The 19804-nt window shown below is 46.6% G+C and overlaps 1 protein-coding gene across 1 annotated transcript in view; it reads right to left on the reverse strand.

The window, feature by feature from the left end:
- IQCK (IQ motif containing K) overlaps positions 1-19804 on the reverse strand; it is a gene marked incomplete at both ends in the record, with an annotated part of 104235 nt that overhangs the window by 45443 nt on the left and 38988 nt on the right. Inside the window, 2 exons of the mRNA XM_080703937.1 lie at positions 17529-17606; positions 17743-17795. Coding sequence (XP_080560063.1) covers positions 17529-17606; positions 17743-17795 — 131 coding nt within the window. The remainder of the gene's footprint in view (positions 1-17528; positions 17607-17742; positions 17796-19804) is intronic.

Consider the following 19804-nt stretch of genomic DNA (forward strand, 5'->3'; position numbering starts at 1 on the left):
ATTTGAAAGGAGCAGCAGGTATCCAAGATACTCTGCCAGCTGGCCACAACTGTAATGTGATAGGGAAACAGTCAGGACTCTTCCCGCGACAGAGCTGCGGTGCTGCAGACACGACTGAATCTCTAGTACTGTCGCTGGCAAGCTCAGTATGAGAGGAGATGCGGAATTTAAGTTAGAGATTAGAGGGAATGAAGAGGTTGTCCCCCTCCTTCTCAAAGTCCAGGATCCCTGAATCAGAGACGTTGTGGCAGGAGCTGGGAAAGGGGACCGATGAGTTTTACATCCACTATGAGATCGAAGACCGGGGATTTAGAAATATACAGGACGAATTCTAACTGTAAAATGAGACCAACTAAAAGCAGAGGGACCAGGAAGTTACGGAATCTGGCCAGAGTTACTAAAGGGCTCTTTCCATATGGAAGAGGGAGCCGGTATAAACACGCGCTCCGCTGGGCGTGGTGGCGCATGCTTGTAAAGCCCGCGCTTGGGAAGCAGAGACAGGAGGATTGCGCAGGTTCGAAGCCAGCTGCATGCGCTGGCTTAGGAGACCATGTTTCCAAATAAAAATGTAAAAATAGGTCTGGGAGTGTAGCCCGGAGGTAGAAGGGCTTCCAGGAACCCCAGTACCACCAAAAAAAAAAAAAAAAAAAAAAAAAAAAAAAAACCAAAAAAACAAAACATGCGCTCCTCTGGGCAAGGGTCCCCTCCATACAGAAGTGACCCTTCCCGGCTTCCCTGGGTTGTGGAAACTCCAGAAGAATGGCTGACCTGGGGGTCTCCTACTTGTAATTCACATCTAAATGAAGGCAGTCCTCAGTTTGGTGTCTGCACCAACTCTGGGTGGTGTCAGAACTGAATCGAGAGACGCCCAGTTGGTATGTACGGAGAAAAGAACTGCTAATGTGAAAACTAAGTGTTTGGTGTGAGAAGGCAGAATTTTTCATTTATTTATTTATTTAGTGGTACTGGGGGTGGAACCCAGAAGCTTTCTACCTCCGGGCTATACTCCCAGACCTTTTTTAAATTTTATTTGGAAACAGGGTCTCACTAAGTTGCTGAAAGCCTCACTCAGTAGCTGAGGCTGGCTTCGAACCTGTGCGATCCTCCTGTCTCAGCCTCCCAAGCGCGGGGATTACAAGCGTGCGCCAACCACGCCCGGCACTAGTTGAGGATCTTGAGATGGAGAGATGAGCCCAGAGTATATGGTGGGCCAATAAGGAGGAATGGAGAGGGAGGTGCTGTGACAGAAGCGGGGGAGACAGAACCGAGGAGCAAGGGAGAGGTCACCAGCCAAGGGACACAGGTGACCTCCAGAGGGCACAGCCAGCAAAGCCAAGAACACAGCTTCTCCCGAGAGCCGCCAGGGGAACCAGCCATGCCAGCACTTTGACTTCAGCCCAGTACAACTGACCTCTGGCCTCCCGAACTCCAAGAGGATAAATGTGTCTGCTTTAAGCCACCACGTCAGTGGTAACTGACTTCATCAGCCAAGGGAAGCAAACCAGAGCTCCTCCTCATAAACAGGGAGCCACGGCCGGAGCCCAGACGCCTCCCCGAGCCTGGCTTGCACACGCTCTCTGAACTGCGTCTAGACAGCCGCCTAGAAGCATCGGGAAGGAGAGGAAGCAGGGTCCTGTGCCCCTGAGGAGGGCCACCCACACGTCCAGCCCCCACGGAGAGCGAGGCACTCCGCGGACGTATGCATCTCAGCATGTCCCGAAAGCCAGAAGCAGCTCTCTTTCCGGATCTGTGTGGGGATGAGGGAGAATATAAAGAGCGGGGACGATTAACTATCCCCAGGAGACCCTGGCTTCGGGGACGCTGAGCCAGAAATCCGCTCGCCCTCACGACAATCAAAGGACCTTTTTCTTTTCTATCAAGAGGGCGCGACAGCGAATCTTCTGTCCTGCTACCACTTATTATGACCTTCGGTATAATATGTGTGCAGTGTCCCACGCTGCGCCGAAGGCCTGGGCACTTCCCGTCCCCCTGTCTGCCTTGGCACTTGTGAAGCTCAGCGCACGGCTGGGCGCGTCCTCAAGTGACACAGTGACACTTTTGTTTCACCTCAGTCTGTGGTCATAAGACACCTTTCATCCATCATGAAAGTATTGTGGGTTTCTTTTTTTTTTTTTTTTCGGTCCAAGGATAAATGTAGCTAAAAAGACACCTCACCCAAAGCAACCTTTTCTTTTCAAAAACACAATCTCTGTTTTATTGAGGGTCCCAGCTTTAATGATGCCTTTCAGGCGCCTTCTCCTCCGGGACACCAGTCCAGAAAGGCAGTGGTGAGCTTTTGTTCACTGTGCTTGCTTATTTATTTGGCTAATGAATCTGATCAATGCTCAGCACAGTCCTTTATGGCTACAATAAAAATCTCAGCTTCTCCTGTTCTTAATATGCTAGCAAATAACTTCTCTGCCTCTAATTGGCTGGTTGAGGTAGGACAGTATCAAAAGAAGATGGTGCTGGATTCATGAATAAGGAGATATGGCTAGCCGGGCATGGTGGTGCACGCTTGTCATCCCAGCATTCGGGAGGCGGAGACAGGAGGATCCAAGTTCGCAGACAGCCTCAGCTACTTAGGGAGGCCCTCCACAACTCAGGGAGACCCAGTTTCAAAATAAAGAATAAAAAACAGAGCAGGGTGTAGCTCGGAGGTAGAATGCCCCTGGGTTCCACCCCCAGACCCACAAGAAAGTAAAAAATAAAAAATAAGGAGATATGGCATGATTCACCACTGTAGAAGGGTAAAGAAATCACCCTCATCAAACTCTTCATTAGAGCATGTGGAAGAGTGTATTATTCTTCCAAGTTATTGCCCCTTTCCCTTTAAGAGAATCATGCACCCCTACCCTCTGTCACAGGCCTGCGCTTCCTCCCTGGGAGGCATTAACTTTGATGATGGACTTGCATTGGCCAATGATGTGTGAGACTGAGGGAGGGTGCTGCTGTTTATCCGAGGTCCTAAAAGGAAAAGAGGTGCAGAGCAGAGCCCAAGGTGACAAGCAGTTAACATCTAACAGGTGAGCAAGGAACCTGTGGTACTGAAAATCACGGAGAGGTGGGGTCACTTGTTATTGCAGTAGAACTAAGAAAGCTGACAGATACAAAGGACCAGAGGGTAAGCAGGAATTACTCCATGCAGAAGTACTTATCATTCCAAGAAATCTACCCCAACTTACTGAATGTAAACAAAAAGAGGTATTTTTAAAAAGGATAGAGTTTTTTAAAAGATAGAGATTTTTAAAAAGGATAGAGTTAGCGTTAGGCATAGCCAGAGAGCAAATCTAAAAAAAAAAAAAAAAAAACCAGAAGGACTCAGACTCTCCCCGCCTCTCAGTCCTGCTGTTTGTCTTTAGAAGCTCAAGGCTTAGATCCAAGTCGCGTGGAAGAGGGAGAAACTCTTTCCTGGTTGCTTCTCGAAGCCTTGAATTATCTTTGACCAAGTCAACCGAGCGGCACGCACTGTAGTCAGGGGGATGCCCGGCCCATGCCCAGCCCAGGGTGGAGGCAGCGCAGGCTCACTGACCACAGGGACTGAGAGTAGGAGACGCGATCCTCTGAGGAACACAGGAGTTCTGTAACCAGGAGGAGGGGAAATCAGCGCGGAGCTAGGAAAAACATAAATGTCCACCATAACAACCAAGAAAATGCTGGGCGTGGTGGCGCACGCTTGTGATCCCAGCATTTGGGAGGCTGAGACAGGAGGATAGCAGTTCACAGACAGCCTCAGCTACTACTTTGTGGGGCCCTTTGCAAAATAAAGAATAAAAAGTAGGGCTGGGGGTACAGCTCAGAGGCAAAGACCCCTAGGTTCCATCCTCAGTACCGCCAAAAAAACCCAAAAGAAACCCACAACGCATTAAAAATAAATAAATATTTCTAGTTTTGAGACTATTTTTCATTCTTTTAATTTTATAATTTATTTATGTATTTTTGGTACTGGGGATTGAACCCAGGGGTATTCTACCTCAGAGTTACACCCCCAGCCTTTTTTTATTTTAATTTTTTAAAATTTTGAAACAGGGTCTTGGTAAATTGCTGAGGCTGTACTTGAACCTACGATCCTCCTGTCTCAGCTTCCCAAGTACTGAGATTGCAGGTATGTGCCACCATGCCTGGCTTTGTTCTTTTTTGTGTGTGGGTCTGGGGATGGAACCCAGGAGCATTCTACCTCCGAGCTACACCCCCAGCCCATTTTTTACTCTTTATTTTGAAACAGGGTCTCACTGAATTGCGGAGGGCTTCACTAAGTAGCTGAGGCTGTCCTTGAACTGCGATCCTCCGGTCTCAGCCTCCTGAATGCTGGGATGACAAGCGTGCGCCACCACGCCCGGCTTTTTCTTTGTTCTTAAAGAGATTTTGTAGAAAATAAGAAAACTCCCCTCCAAAAAAACAATAAAAATACAGAATAAAAAAAATCAAAGTCGTCTATTTTCCTCCTGTTGGAATGGAACACCTATTTAAAAGACATTATGTAGAGAGTTACTTGGTTCCGTGACGACCCTTGACTTTAAACATTTCCTTTCGTTGTATAATTTATTTAATGACTATCTGCACTTTATACATGATAAATCTTATTTTTAGAAACCCAAGTGTATTTTTATTTGTTTTTATCTTCTGCAGTGCTGGGGACTGAATCCAGGGCCTTGTACACACCAGGCAGGTCCTCTTCTGCTTAGTGATGTTTGCTCTCGTCCCTTTTCTTTAAGGGCTATCAGTGTCCCTTCCTATATAAAAATGTATTTTACATACACATGTATTTTACACACATGTATTTTGCATGTGTTTTACACATGTTACATGAACTTTACATGTATATGTTTTAAGTGCATTATACATGTATATAAAGTCATAGAAAAGAAACGGGCCATGGAGCAGGGTGGACAGAGTGCACAGCATGCCGTCATGGGGGACCTGTGGGAGAAGGCTGCCATTTATGTGATAAGCCACTGCAGCCACCCGTGACAAATGACCCCAGCCTACCAGCTGCGATCCGACAACAGAAGGACATTCGGCATGAAAGCAGCTGGGCTCGGTAGAATTTATCTTACCAGGAACATTAAAAGAAGACCCTAGCTCACATTTTTTTACGGCTCCCAGGCTGGCACATAAAATAATTTGAGGGGGGAAAATATAGCAAACTCATATAGCGAAACTGCACCTTGCACAGAGGTTGTATTCTAAAAGCAACTCATAAAAGGGAAATTCATTAAATCAAAATTTCCCCTCAAGGGCCCTTAAGTCACCACATGAAGGTGTGGTCTTGGGAGGCCAGTCTTCTCCCAGTCCAGTCGTGATCACTTTAAGTACCAGGTGACAGGAGGGATGCAGAGCGGAGGGCTGAACCCAGGAGCCTTCAACCTCTGACCTACACCCCCAGTCCTATTTTATTTTGTATTTAGGAGGGTCTTGCTTCCAAAGTTGCTGTGGGCCTCTTAAGTTGCTGAGACTGACCTCCAACCTACGATCGTCCTATCTCAGCACTCCCAATATTTGAATTACAGGTGTGCAGCACCATGCCAGCCAACCGTGCTCTTACCAGCGCTGGCTCCGGAGCCAGGCTGCCTGGGCTTACTCCTGCCAGGGTGGGGCACTGGCTTCCCTGTGCCTCCGCTCCTTCTCAGAAGCACATCTGTGGCCACGACAGTGAGCGGTGCCAAGTCTCCCCACGATCCGCACACACTGCAGCCTCCCTGCGGTCATTCTGGGGTGGTGTCGCGAGGAGGAGCGAGAAGCTTAAGAACCTGGTCTGAGGGTTAAGAACTGTGAGGTCCCTTCCACTCCTTACTTTCTTTGCTTCAGTGACTCCAAAGGCCTCATGTTCCAATAATATAGCTCTAACATCATCATCATCATCCTCTCTTTCCTCCTCCTCCTCCTCCTCCTTCTTCCCTCCTCCTCCTCCTCCTCCTCCTTCTCCTTTTGTAGTACCAGTGATGAAACATTCTACCTCTGAGCTACACCTTCAGCCCTATTTTTTATTCTTTATTTTGAAACAGGGTCACACTGAGTTGCGAAGGGCCTCGCTAAGTAGCTGAGGCTGTGCACAAACCCCATCCTCTGGTCCCCGCTTCCCAAATGCTGGGATTACAAGCGTGCACCACCACGCCAGACCTTAGCTCTAACTTCTAAGAGGGCTGCCCAACCTGTACCGCTCTTTGCACAAGTAAGGAATGAGCTGCTGATAGGCAGGCGTGGTGGCACACACCTGTAATCCCAGTACTTGGGAGGCTGAGACAGGAGGATCTGCAGGTTCAAGGGCAGCTTCAGCAACGTGGTGTGATCCTCAGTGAACTAGCAAGACCCTGGTATAAACACAAACACTAAGACGAGCTGAGGTTGAGCTTGGAGGTAGAGTGCCCCTGGGTTTTCAACAACAACAAAAAAACGAAAGGAAGGAAGGAAGGAAGGGAGGGCAGGAGGGGGGAGGGAAAAAGAAAGAAAGGGAGGAAAGAAAGAAGGAAAGAACAAAAGAAAGAAAGGTAGGTTTTGGGGTTAAGCCACTGGTGTTTGGCATTGTTTAACTGCAGCCTAGCCTAACCTAATACACTGGGGATAAAAATATTTTCTATTTTATAGACTTGTGTAATATTACACTGTTGTGTAATGTTACTATCTGTTAATTGCTCAGAATACTACTTGAGTGAACAGTATATAAACATTTGCTAGATGGGTAGGTGGATGTAAAGACAGACAGAGAGTTGTCTTAGGAGCTGCTCCTGCTGTGTGGACACACAGGAGAGCTGAGTCACGAGTCATGCTTCTATGACTCTGCGTTTCTCCGATTCTACAACGGACCCCACGGTCCCCTTTTCAGTGTTTATGAGATGGCATATCTCTTACTGTCAGCCTGAGTACATACCATAGTGTTTCTTCCTCTGCCTAAAAATCAGTTGTTAGACTGTTAACATACTTCATGGTAATTTATGGGAAAAAATTTCAGATTTCATTTTTTAGAAAAGGCAACAATGGCCGGGCATGGTGGCGCATGCTTGTAATCCCTGCGCTTGGGAGGCGGAGACAGGAGGATCGCGCAGGTTTGAAGTCAGCCGCGCTGGTTTAGGAGACCCTGTTTCCAAATAAAAAGATATAAAATAGATCTGGGAGTGCAGTGGAGGTAGAAGGGCTTCCAGGAACCCCAGTACCACCACCAAAAAAAAAAAAAAAAGGCAACAATGCTTACTCGTGCCTAGGCCCCCAAGGCTGGTCTAGACTCCTGATGCCATCAGTCTTTCCAGTGTTCTACCCTCATCCCACCAACCAGCCATGTGTCCTCCCGGCCCCTTTCCCAGGGCTGCCGTGGGTTGCAGTGAGGTGGGCTTAAGCAGGCTGTTGACATGCACCACAAATTCAGGCCATCAGCTGGGCCACCCCCGTTTCTCCCCAGTTGATTCCCTCCCGGTTTCGCCATAGCAGCTGTGCAGCCCCCTTCTCTCCCCCACCCGCCTCCAGAACCTGCCTGGGCCTCCCTCTCACGATGCCTCCACACCCACGGGTGTATCTGAGAAGAGCAGCAGGGGGTGCCACCGTGCACGCCCCAGCCCTTTGCCCCACCACCTGCAGCATTCTCACCGTCATCTCTGGTCTCAGAGGAATGAGCATGTAGCTTTTTATATCTGTACATGTGCAGAGATGCAGAGCGAAATATCTAAAAACCAGTTCACTGAAATGTCAACACAGCTGTGCCAAGGAAGTAGGCTCCTGGGTGAGTTTGTGACTTTCTCTCTTGATTTTTCTGCTTTGAGATTTTTTTTACCCCCACTGAGCATGTATGATTTTTACAAAACCTATAAGGACATTTTAACATGGAAGTGATTCCCAGTAAAACCTTGGGGGGATGCGTGAACAGAAGGGGCTGTCAATTTCTCCATCTTTCCCACTACTCTTTGTGGCATGCAGAATAAAGTCCCCAAAGATGCTCACGTCGTAATTGCCAGAACCTGACAACAGCAAAAGGGACTCTGCAGATGTGATTAAGGGTCTTGAGATGTGGAGATTATCCTGAACTATCCAGGTGAGCCAACATGAGCACCTGAGTCCTTAAAAGCAAAAAAGAAGGCCGGGCGTGGTGGCGCACACTTGTCATCCAGCATTTGGGAGGCTGAGATCAAAGGATCACGGTCCATGGACAGCCTCAGCTACTTAGCGAGGCCCTTTGCATCAGTGAGACCCTGTTTCAAAATAAAGAATAAGCCGGGCGTGGTGGCCCACGCTTGTCATCCCCGCACCTGGGAGGCGGAGACAGGAGGATCGCGCAGGTTCGAAGCCAGCCGCACTGGCTTAAGAGACCCTGTTTCCAAAAATAAAAAGTATAAAATAGGTCTGGGAGTGTAGCCTAGAGGTAGAAGGGCTTCCAGGAACCCCAGTACCACCAAAAACAAAACAAAACAAAAAAGAATAAAATATAGGGCTGGAGGTGTAGCCCAGAGGTACAATAAATGCCCCTGGGTTCCATCACCAATACCGAAAAAAAAAAAAAAAAAAGAAAAGAAAAGAAAAAAAAAGAAAAAGAAAGTGACCAAGGACTCTGAGAGCTGTAACTAAGGAAGAGGCCAGAGGGGTGCAACATTGCTGGTTTGGAAGATGGAGACTGGGGCAACCAGTTAAGGAATGCTGGAAGTTTCTAGAAGCTGGGAAAAGCAAGAAAATGGATTCTCTCTGAGCCCCCGGAAAGATGCGGCTCCACCAACACCTTGACTCAGACAGGCGTCTCGAGACCCGTGTCAGGCTCTGGTCTCCAGAAGCATATGGTAATAAATCTGTGTTGCTTTAAAGCTACCAGGCTCATGGTGGTTTACTTCAGCAGCAATAGAAAACCAATACAATTAAAAAGAAAATACAGAGAAGTACCCCCCTCTGCCTCCTCGCCAATCGTTCCAAATCAACACAGACTCTAAGTTAAAACGAAGGCTTCCTTTGCACACACAGCTTCAAGACAAGCCATGGTCATCACGGCCAACCCCGAAGGTCAGTCCATGTTCATCTTGATTTAATTCACACATTTGATATGAGATCCTAATTCCCAAATTAATGTTTCTCTACATACCCTACTTCTAAGCCTGAGGTCAGTGCTCCCAGGCTGGTATCCGACACCTTCAGGTGGCACAGAGACGTCATCGCCTCTCCCCTGGCACCTGCCTTCCTGGCTAGGTCTCCTGGCTTCCACGAGGGGCTTCCCACTCACACACGAGCAAATCCAACCTTATCAGACACCGCCCTCTCTACCCCTAAGCTTCTCCCCAGCCACCACCCATCCTGCCCTCACCATGACCCCATTCCCACCCACATCACCCTAACTCAGCACTCCGGGCTCTGACCATGGCCTCAGGACCATCCCCAGGCTCCCCGGCCTCACGCATCCTCCGCTCTGTCTTGGGAACTGCCTGGCCCCATGGCTTTTTTATTTTTACCATTATACCTCTGCCCAAAAATATTTGGATATTCTCTCTTGTTTATGGAATAATGCCCAAACTTCATGCTTCTACTGAAATAAAACAATCCACATGATGTACCTCTAACTACCTTCCAGCCGTATCTCCCCTCCCTCGCACACTCCAGGAGCCAGCAGTGCTGGGTTCCTGTGCCTGGACCACGTCTTGCTTTTCTCCATCTTTGGGCCTTTCTGTTGTATTTCCCTTCCTAAGTCCACGGTGGCTGACAACGGCAACAACAGCCATTACAGAAGTCCCTCACTAATGAGGGTTTGGGTTACAACTTCATGATGGTGTAAAAGTACGACGTATTCCACAGGAGCCATTTGAAGTTTGAATTTTGATCTTCACCACGGGCTAGCAATGAGTGGTCCAACGTCCTCACCACGCTGGACAGTGGCCGTGAGCCACAGCTCCCAGCCGGCCGCTGGATCACAAGGGGAAACACCCAGAACCCCATGGTATTCTGTGTGGCTAAGCTGTGACGGTCACTAGGTTGGGTGTTTTAAGTGTAGTTTTGATTTATGATGGTTTCAAGTTGCGATGGGGTTATTGGAACTAGCCCCATGGCAAGTGGAGGAAGGTGTTAGTGTCAGCAGGACCTGACGGTAACATGCTCCTCCACGTCCAGGACACCTCCACTCGGAGGGGTGTCATCTCACAGCTCACAATCACCACGTTACCAGTGGGGAAGTGGAGGCTTAGAGAGGGACCTGCGGCAGCACACTTAAGCTCTGCCCACGCATCCTCCGACATTTCTCCCTCCATTGAGTGGAGCCTAATCATCCTCCCTTGGACTCCGTACTCAATGACTTCTTACAGAAGATGGTGGAAATGGAAGCTTGACTGGTAAGACTAGGTCATCAAAGGCACTGTGGCTTCCTCCCTGCACGCGAGTCCTGCACTCTGAGGAGACCAGTCACCACGTCCTGAAGATACTCACACAGCCCATGCATGGAACGACGCACGTGGGGGAAGACAGATCTCCACACAGCAACCAGTCCCCGGTGCATGAGTCACCTTGAACGCAGAACCCCTAGTCCAACCTTCAGATGACGGCAGTCCTCAAACTCAGAGGAGACTCCGAACCACCCAGATACGTCGCTAACGAATCCATGACCCGTGACCGGCGCAGCAGTGCACGCTTGTAATCCCAACTTGGGAGGCTGAGACAGAGGAACTGCAGGTTCAAGGCCACTACATGGTAACTTAGCAAGACCCTGTTTCAAAGTAAAAATAAAAAAGACTGGGAAGGGTGTAGCTCAGTGGTAGAATGTCCCTGGGATAAATTCCCATTGCCCTCCCACAAAGCCTAGCCCACAGTATTTAATATTTTAGGTAAGGAAGTTGTGGAGCGATTGGTTACACAGTAACAAGCAGATAAAACATTTGCTGCGTCACACCATCAAGCCATCATGGGGACTTGAGAACTGATTTGCCCCAACGCTCAGGTCCTTAACCTGAACCCAGTGCTGCCTGGAGTACTAGTTTCTGATTTGCTTCCTTTAAAAAACCTTGAGAAGCCGGGCGTGGTGGCGCACGCTTATAATCCCAGCATTCTGGAAGCTGAGACAGGAGGATTGCGGTTCAGACAGCCTCGGCTACTTAGTGAGGCCCTTTGGAACTCATCGAGACCCTATTTCAAAATAAAGAATAAGAATGCCGGGCGTGGTGGTGCACGCTTGTAATCCCCGCACTCGGGAGGCAGAGACAGGAGGATCACGCAGGTTCGAAGCCAGCTGCGCTGGCTTAAGAGACCCTGTTTTCAAACAAAAATATATTAAAAAAAAATAGGTCTGGGAGTGTAGCCCGGAGGTAGAAGGGCTTCCAGGAACCCCAGTATCACCAAAAATAAAAAGAAAGAAAGAAAGAGAGAGAGAGAGAAATCAGTCTGGGGGTGTAGCTTGAAGGTAGCTTGCCCCTGGATTCCATGCCCAGTACTGCCAAAAAAAATTAAATAAAAAATTTAAAAATATAAAACCTTGAGGGAGTATCTCTCAAAATTCCCCTTCTTCCAATGGGTATCTGTAAGCCCTATCCTCAACACCCACCATCATGCTCCTAGCCTGCCGGAGCCAGCTGGCAAAAATATGGGTTCTAAAGAGAGGCGTGAGGATGAAGAATTTAACTCTTAAGAATTTGATTCTCAGAATATTTAATTTATTTTAATGTTGGGGACCCGCCAGCCTACTATCTCTACTGGCTGACCCCTGTTCTTGGGTCAATATTTCCTACTAGTCAACGACTTCGCCTGGGTCAGTATTCTCTATTGCGCCGACGCTGGGTTTGTTTTTCCAGAGGTATTTGTACAGTTACAGGTCAATCAACATCCTCATGCTACCACCACCAGAATACAATAAAGAACAATGCAAAGCACATATATTACAGATAGGTTAATCAATACCCTCATGCCATAACCATCTGATCTTTTCCCAGACCTTTTTGAACTTTCCATAACCCCAAACTTTGTTGACTCTGGGAGAAGGACAGTCAGCTGAGTCAGAAACATTAATCTAGGGGAAAGCCTTAATGGCTCCCCCCACCAGCCCAGTGCCACCACATCTGCCCAAGGCCCACCTCGCTTCAATGCCAACCTCCCAGCTCTGGACTCTTAGATGTCAGGTTGACGTCCAAGTGTTTCCATGAAGATGAAGTGAGATAACAGTCACAGAAATGTTCAGCAGAGTAATAGCTGCATATTACTGCCTGTCATCTCCTAGACACCGCACATCCTCTGCCCTCTGGATGAACGTTCAATCCTGACTTTGCTTCAAAATCACCGAGGAAGCTTTGAAAAACAAACAAGAGCCAGGCATGGTGGTGCCCACTTGCAATCCCAGCGCTTGGAAGGTTGAGACAGGTGGATCAGAGGTTTGAGACCAGCTTCAGCAACTTAGTGAGAGGCTGTTTCAAAATAAGAAATAAAAGCTGGGCATGGTGGCGCACGCTTGTAATCCCAGCATTTGGGAGGCTGAGACAGGAGGATCGCGGTTCATGGCCAGCCTCAGCTACTTAGTGAGGCCCTTTGCAAGTTAGTGAGACCCTGTTTCAAAATAATAAATAAAAAAATAGGGCTGGGGGTGTAGCTCGGTGGTAGGATGTCCTTGGGTTCCATCCTCAGTACCGCAAAATAAAAAAGAAAAGAAATAAAACTTCTGAGTTCAGCAGTAGGATGCTCCTATGTTCAACCCCCAGTAAAACACACACAGACACACACGCACGCGCACACACACACACACACGCACGCACACAGTGTCCAGACTCTACCTGAAGACTCTGATTTAATAGGTTATAAGTAAAGCCAGAAGATGCCAATATATTTTCAAAGCTCCCCAGTTTAACTGTAAGTGCACCCCGGGTAGAAAATCACTGGATTCGGTGGGTTCTCAACCAGGGGCAATTTTGGCTCAGCCCTGACCTTTGGGACATTTGACCACGTCTGCAGACATTCTTGGTTGTCCCCACTGTGGGAGGGCGCTACTGGCAGCTAGGAGGGAGAGGCTAGGATGCTGCTCACCCTTCCCCAGTGCACAGCCAGCACCCCACTACAGAGAATTATCTGGACTCCGTGTCAATCGTGCTGAGGTGGAGAAAACCCAGACTGGACGTTGCTTCCTGGCCCCATCCCTGTTGCCCTTAAGGACTTTGGTTCCTACTTGCTCCTCTGACTTTCTGCTCAAAGAGAATTCTGGAGAAGAATATAGCACCTACCCAGGTGTGTGGGCACACACCTGTGATCCTAGTGCTTGGGAGGCTGAGATGGGAGAGTCACAGGTTCGAGGACAGCCTCAGCAACACAGCAAGACTCTTGGCAACCTGGAGAGACTCACTTTCAACATAAGAAATAAAAAGCCTGGGGTATAGCTAGAGATAGAATGTCCCTGAGTTCATTCCCCAATACAAAAGACGCATATGTACACAGCACCTGGGGTCTTGCTTCTCAAAAGCAAATCTAGGCACCAACAACTTGGCTACTGCTCCGGCTGGGCTTGGCTGCAGGCCCCGGGAGTACTGAGTACGGCCTTGTGCTTCCCCACTTCCCTTCAGTACCTGGTTAACATCCGAATTACAACACTCACTACAGAAGCTGCAACTAGCTGTAAACACGTCTCTCTCGCCCCAAGAGCCGGAGCCATAATTTATTGATTTTCCTCCCCGTAGCACCAAGCTCTGTGTGTTGCACTGGGCGGGTGGATATCTAACAGACCTATTCACCAGATATTTATTGCATCAAATAAATTAGTATCATTCGGATTTTTATCACGCTTTGGGGCATCTCGTTGAAAAGCGGTGAAAGTACTGAACAGGGACGTCAGTGAAAGCCAGAGCTCTGAGCTTCCATCCCGAGGACCCAGCTGAAATGCGGAGTCCTGCTCCTGCTCAGCACGTCTGCGAGAGCTTCCAGTGGACTTCCACAGCCACTTCCTTCTTTCCTCTTTTGGTTGGGACATTTATTTACTTTGGTACTTTTACTGGCGCGCTGTAGTCTCGCATCATAATGCAGTTCACATCGATGGTGACACACGTGTTCACAGTGTCTCCACAGCCATCTCAAATCAAGGTCCCTGTGCAGTCAGTGACTGGGGAGTGGAGAGGACGCCCAGGTAGACATGCTCTCATTTTTCATTGGTTCGTATGAGCGGGGGGAAAAATGGTTCCTTTTCAAGGCAAAGCAGCAACTTGGAGCATAGTGTTGAAAAAAAATCTTGTCTTCGAAAAATGTATGCAGATCAGTGAATTATAGACTACTTCATAGCATACAAAACGAGGCACAGGTATAGATGCTAAGAAACAAGTTTTCCAATTTATTCTCCTTCCAATGTGCAATTTTAGATTTTTAAAAAAATATAACTGGTAATATCTATTTTTGAAAAAAAAAAATCTCAAAATTGAGAAGGTCAGCCAAGAGGCTACTGAACTTGACATTCTTCAGTAGGGCAGATCTGAGCAGAGGATGTGACCCTGAGAGCCAAGAGCCTAATTTAGGATGTTCTGCTCTGTTGAAAGCGCAGCTTGGCAGGCCTCGCTGAACTCACTGGTGCCTCAGTTTCCTGACCCTGTTCTTGCAGAAGGCTGGCATGGAAACATTCTCACAACAACAGATGAGATATGAATGGTTTTCACAAGTTGACTTCTCTTTTCTTCCACTATAGCTTTTGTTGTTGTTGTTGTTGTTGTTTTATTTTTTTGTACTGGTGATTAAACCCAGGGGCATTCTACCTCTGAGATACACGCCCCTCCCACCTCAGCCTTTTTCTTTTTTCTTTTGAAACTGGGTCTTGTGAGGTTGCTGAGGGTCTTGCTACCTTGCTGACAAGAGCCTTGACCACGATCCTCCTGTCTCAGTCTCCCAAGTACCAGGATTACAGTGTGCACCACCATGCCTGGCTCTACCCACAGGCTTAAATTCGTATACTACGAACGCCATCCTCGAGTGAGCTCTTTCCTGACCGCCCTATATAGAACTAACGCCCTCTATGCTCCATATTCTTCCTGTTTCATTTGTCTTGGCACCGTGCGCTGGGTTGCTGTCTCCCCCACCTGCAATCTGGATCCATGAAGGCTGGGTTGAGCTGCTTTGCTCGCTGCCCTGTCTCCTCCACAAGGGTGCTGTCTGCCTCTCTGTATATTCAATCAATGTCTCTTGTATGAATAAAGTACACAGATCTAGAAGTGAAACATCCTATATTAAGCCACCAGGAGGCATGGATTAGATGTAACTGGATCAAATGGTTACATCTCCAAAGTTACGTATTTCAGTCAAATAGAGGCAAGCTGCAGGGGAATCAAATTTATTCATTGGTATTAAGCGTGGAGAAAAGTGGTATCAGTAAGTGATAGCTGGTATCATCATTGTCGCTATTCATCACGGATGAAAAATCCTTTCCACCAAACTCTACTACTAATTTTATATAATATGAACTAATGCTACCTAGTTAAGCAATTAAGTTTAAGCGCTCTGAGAGGATGCACTACAGGACTGATCATCTCAGTCAGGACAGGAGAGCTAGAGTAGAATGGCCAAAGAGAGATTTTTATGGTGTTTGTTTGTTTGTTTGTTTGTTAGCAGTACTGGGGATGGAACCCAGAGGCATTCTATCTCCGAGCAACATCCCCAGCTGTAATTTTTTATTCTTTATTTTTTATTTATTTATTTATTTTTTTTTTTGGTGGTACTGGGGTTCCTGGAAGCCCTTCTACTTCTGGGCTACACTCACAGACCTCTTTTTACATTTTTTTATTTGGAAACAGGGTCTCCTAAGCCAGCGCGCGTGGCTGGCTTCGAACCTGCGCGATCCTCCTGTCTCAGCCTCCCAAGCGCGGGGATTACAAGCGTGTGCCACCACGCCTGGCTTATTCTTTATTTTGAAACAAGGTCTCACTGAGTTGCAAAGGGCCTCACTAAGTAGTAGCTGAGGCTGTCTGTGAACCACGATCCTCTTGTCTCGGCCTCCCAAATGCTGGGATTACAAGTGTGTGCCACCATACCTGGCTTCCAAAGAGAGTCTTAACTTGAGCCAGGTGCGGCGGTGCACACTTATATTCCTAGTACTTGGGAGGCTGAGACAGGAGGATCACAGGTTCGAGGACAATGTTAGCAAGTAGTGAACCTTACGAGACTCTGTTTCCAAATAAAAATAAAATAGGGCTGGGAGTGTAACCTGAAGGTAGAATGTCCCAGAATTCAATACCCAATGTCACAAATTATTATTAATAATGATGATATAAAAATAAAAGAAGAGCTGAGAGTTTTAACTTTATAATTAATGAATATAACTAAAATTTAATAGTTATAAAAGCTTAATCATATTTTCTGAGACAAAATGACCTTCCCAGAGAATGGAAAAACGGCTGAGGCAGGGTAAATTCAGTCCATGAGTTCAAAACCAGCCTGAGCAAAGTGGTGAGACCTCATTTCAAGATGAGATAAGAAAGAATGGGAAAATGAAGAAATGGGAAATGGAGAAAGAACAGAGAGGGAAAGAATAGAGAAATAAATGATTTAGGATAAGGATTTGCTTTCTCTTTTATTTCTGAAGTGTTTCTGGAATGAAATCACTGCATGGATAGGGCAAGCTTAGCCTGGGCTAAAAATAACCAAGATAAAATCTACAAATGTAGGCAAGTGAAATAGATACTTCACAAAAGAAGAAATTCAAATGGCCAATGAACATATAAAAAAAGTTCAACATCATTAGCAGAGAAATGCAAATCAAAACTACCCTGAGATTTCACCTAATTCCAATTAGAACGGCAATTTAAACACAAACAACAACAAATTCTGGCGAGGATGTGGAGAAGTCGGAATTTTAATACATTGTTGGTGGAATTTCAAACTAGTGTAACCATTTTGGAAAACAGTATAGAGGATCCACAGAAGAATAGGAATGAACTTACCATATGATCCGGCAATACAACTTCTAGGTATCTACCCAAAAGAATGGAAACCAAACTACCAAAGTAATGCATGCATACCTATGTTCACAGCCACACAATTCACAATTCCAAACTATGGAAACAGCCAAGATGTCCATCAACAGATGAATGGATTACAAAACTATGGGACATGTACACAATGGAATTTTACTCAGCCATAAAAAAAGAACAAAATTACGTCATTTACGGGGAAATGAATGGAACTGGAGGACATTATGCTAAGTGAGATTAATCAAAAATCAGATGCTCTCCCTAGTGTGCAAAAGCTAGGGAGAAAAAAGTGGAGGAACTCTAGACGAAGAAGGAGAAACCATAGATGAGTAAATAAAGTGACCTAACTGAGGGGGACAGGCAGGGGGGAAGAAGAAATTCCCTATTGTGCATGAAGTACATTCATAAACATATCAGTCAGTCACTAAGCCAAACAAAAGAAGGAGGGAGGGGGAGAGAATGGGAGGGAACTGGGGAAGGGCTAAATGAGTGACGTGTGCATGCAGCCTCTACCATCTTGTACCCCATTAAGATGTATGACTACAATGTACCAATAAAAAAAAAAACCCTACAAGTGTAAACGGCATGAGGTGGCTCTCTTAGAAAAGGAGGGAACTGTCATCAAAGCTAGTTTAAAATCAGAGATAATCAATTCAAACTTACTGGTCCTTTAGCCATTTCTCCACAAATGGAACGGAGAAGAATTCCACGAACGGCTCCCCAGTCCTCTTCGGGTTTTGGCTGGTCACGAAGTCATGGATTTGATTGGCAAGAAAACAATAATCAAGAGTGCAAGTCAACTGCCGCTCTTCTTCTTGCAGATACACACGATTCAGTCTCTAGGGCCACTGAATATTCAAAGACACGAGCAACTTACTTGTACAGCCACTCGGTAAGGAAGTCACAGGCAATGAACCTGGTCCTTTTCCTCTGAAGAGAGAAGAGAGAAAAGGTAATTCAGTTACATTCCTGCTTTGCCCACTTGTCCAAGCAGGGTAGAGGAAGAGAGGTTAGTTGATTAAGCACAGATGAAACATGCACGAGTCCACTGAGATTGACAAGCGCGTCAAGGAGCAGTAGTGAGTCGGGCAACACCGAGAATTCTCAAGACATTGCTTTCTCCGGTCATCTTTGGAGAAGTGTATTTGTTGACAGTTGGCATTAATAAAAGACACTGGACTTAGTAGGAGGCGTATCACAAGCTTTTGGAATTGTTTTGTGTTTTAGACAGCTTTTTTCCATTGCTGCGACCAAATCCCTGACAAGAACAACTGAGAGAAGGAAACGGTTTGGGCTCATGGTTTCAAAGGTTCAGTCCATGGCTGGCCAGCTCCAGGCAGAAACAGGGTGGCAGGGCACGGTGGCCCAGATATCCAAGAAGCAGAGAGAGGGAGGAGGGAGAGGGGGCTGAGACAGGAGTAGTCCCAAGGCCACGCCCCAGTCATACCTCCTCTAGTCACGACCTTACCTGCCAGATACCACCCAGTGAGCCCATTCAAATTCTCTGCCCATCAATGGGTCCATCCATGGTGAGATCAGAGCCTTCCTTCTAGGGTAGGGCTCCCCAGTTCTCTGTCTACCCTTCTGCCAGAGCACCTCAGGCCACATGTCTTCCTCCCTTACTGGATCAGAAACTCTGTGAGGACAGGGCATCGTCTTTCTCTTCCCTTTTATCACCAGTGCTTAACTGAGAGCCTTACATGGAGCAGGTGATCAGTGAGTGTTGAAAAAATGAATGGATTAATTCACCATTCAACTGTCATTCAGCAAAGCAAGAAAGAACTCGTGAACAAGGACTCAGGCATCTGAAATTAGGAACTGCTAGTATAATTATGGACAGTTTATCTTCACTTAAAGTGAATGTTTTATTATGAAAATGTTTCCCCTTTTCTCCCTTCCTTCACTGGAAAATATATACTCAGCTTTATAATCCCGGATAAACTGGAGAAGATAGTCATGAACCTGGTGCTCACCAAGAAGGAAAGTCCTCCTGAAGGCTTGTTTTTTTTTTTTATAGAAAGTTTTATTACAGCTGCTGGTAAATAAAATATAGTGGTGCTGGAGCTACTGGAGGTTATTGGCAGTCTTTTACATCCATGCTGATAGGCTTTTATGAAAAAAATTGAAACACTGCCGGCCAGGCTAATAAAATGAAAGGTACTGGATCATATAACAGAGTCTTTAAAGCATGCACCGAGAGCGCAGGATTCCCTTCAAAAAGCCATCCATAACCAAAATGAGAAAATGCTTGTACAACAATGCAAATATGTAACTAGCACGAATTGCTGCCCAATAATTTAAACAATCCAGCAATTGTAGGTTGGCAGAGCCTCTTTCTTGTCCCACAAAAGATGTACTGTTCCTTTGGCATTTACCACACCATTTAGTGGTAAAGATTTCTTCTATGGAGGGAATGCAGCCTGACTTACTCTATTAAACAGACTTTTAAAATAGCCAAATGGTCTGATGTATGAAGGTCATGCAGACAGAGTTAATCACTTTTGATGCAAAGAAATAAAATAGAAGAAATTGTGTTTTCCTTCTGTTCGGGGCAAGCGTCGACGTGCTATGAATACCCAGACACGCAGAACAGTGCGGGTATTGTTCAGTTGCTGTTTGGTTTTAAAATTATCTGCTAGGAGCTGAAGCAGGAGGGAAAGCAAGTGAAAAGTTGTGGCAAGTGAAGAGATAAGAGAGGAAGCAGAAATGAAAGAGCAAGATGAAGAGAGAGTGGACACCCAGGGCTATGGAATGCGGGCAAATACACGAATTCTGGATAGCTAAGAGTTGTATAAGTGTGCAAGTGTGGGCCAGCGGAGGAAAAGGGCAACCTCAAGGTTACACAATCTCTATTTTAAAAAAATCTCCAGTTTCAAAGGACAGTGTCGAGAGATAAGACATTATTATGTCATCGTGAGGCTGCAAGTTACTTACAAATG

This window comes from Muscardinus avellanarius, assembly GCF_963383645.1.
Source record: "Muscardinus avellanarius genome assembly, chromosome: 10".
NCBI classification, from domain to species: domain Eukaryota; kingdom Metazoa; phylum Chordata; class Mammalia; order Rodentia; family Gliridae; genus Muscardinus; species Muscardinus avellanarius.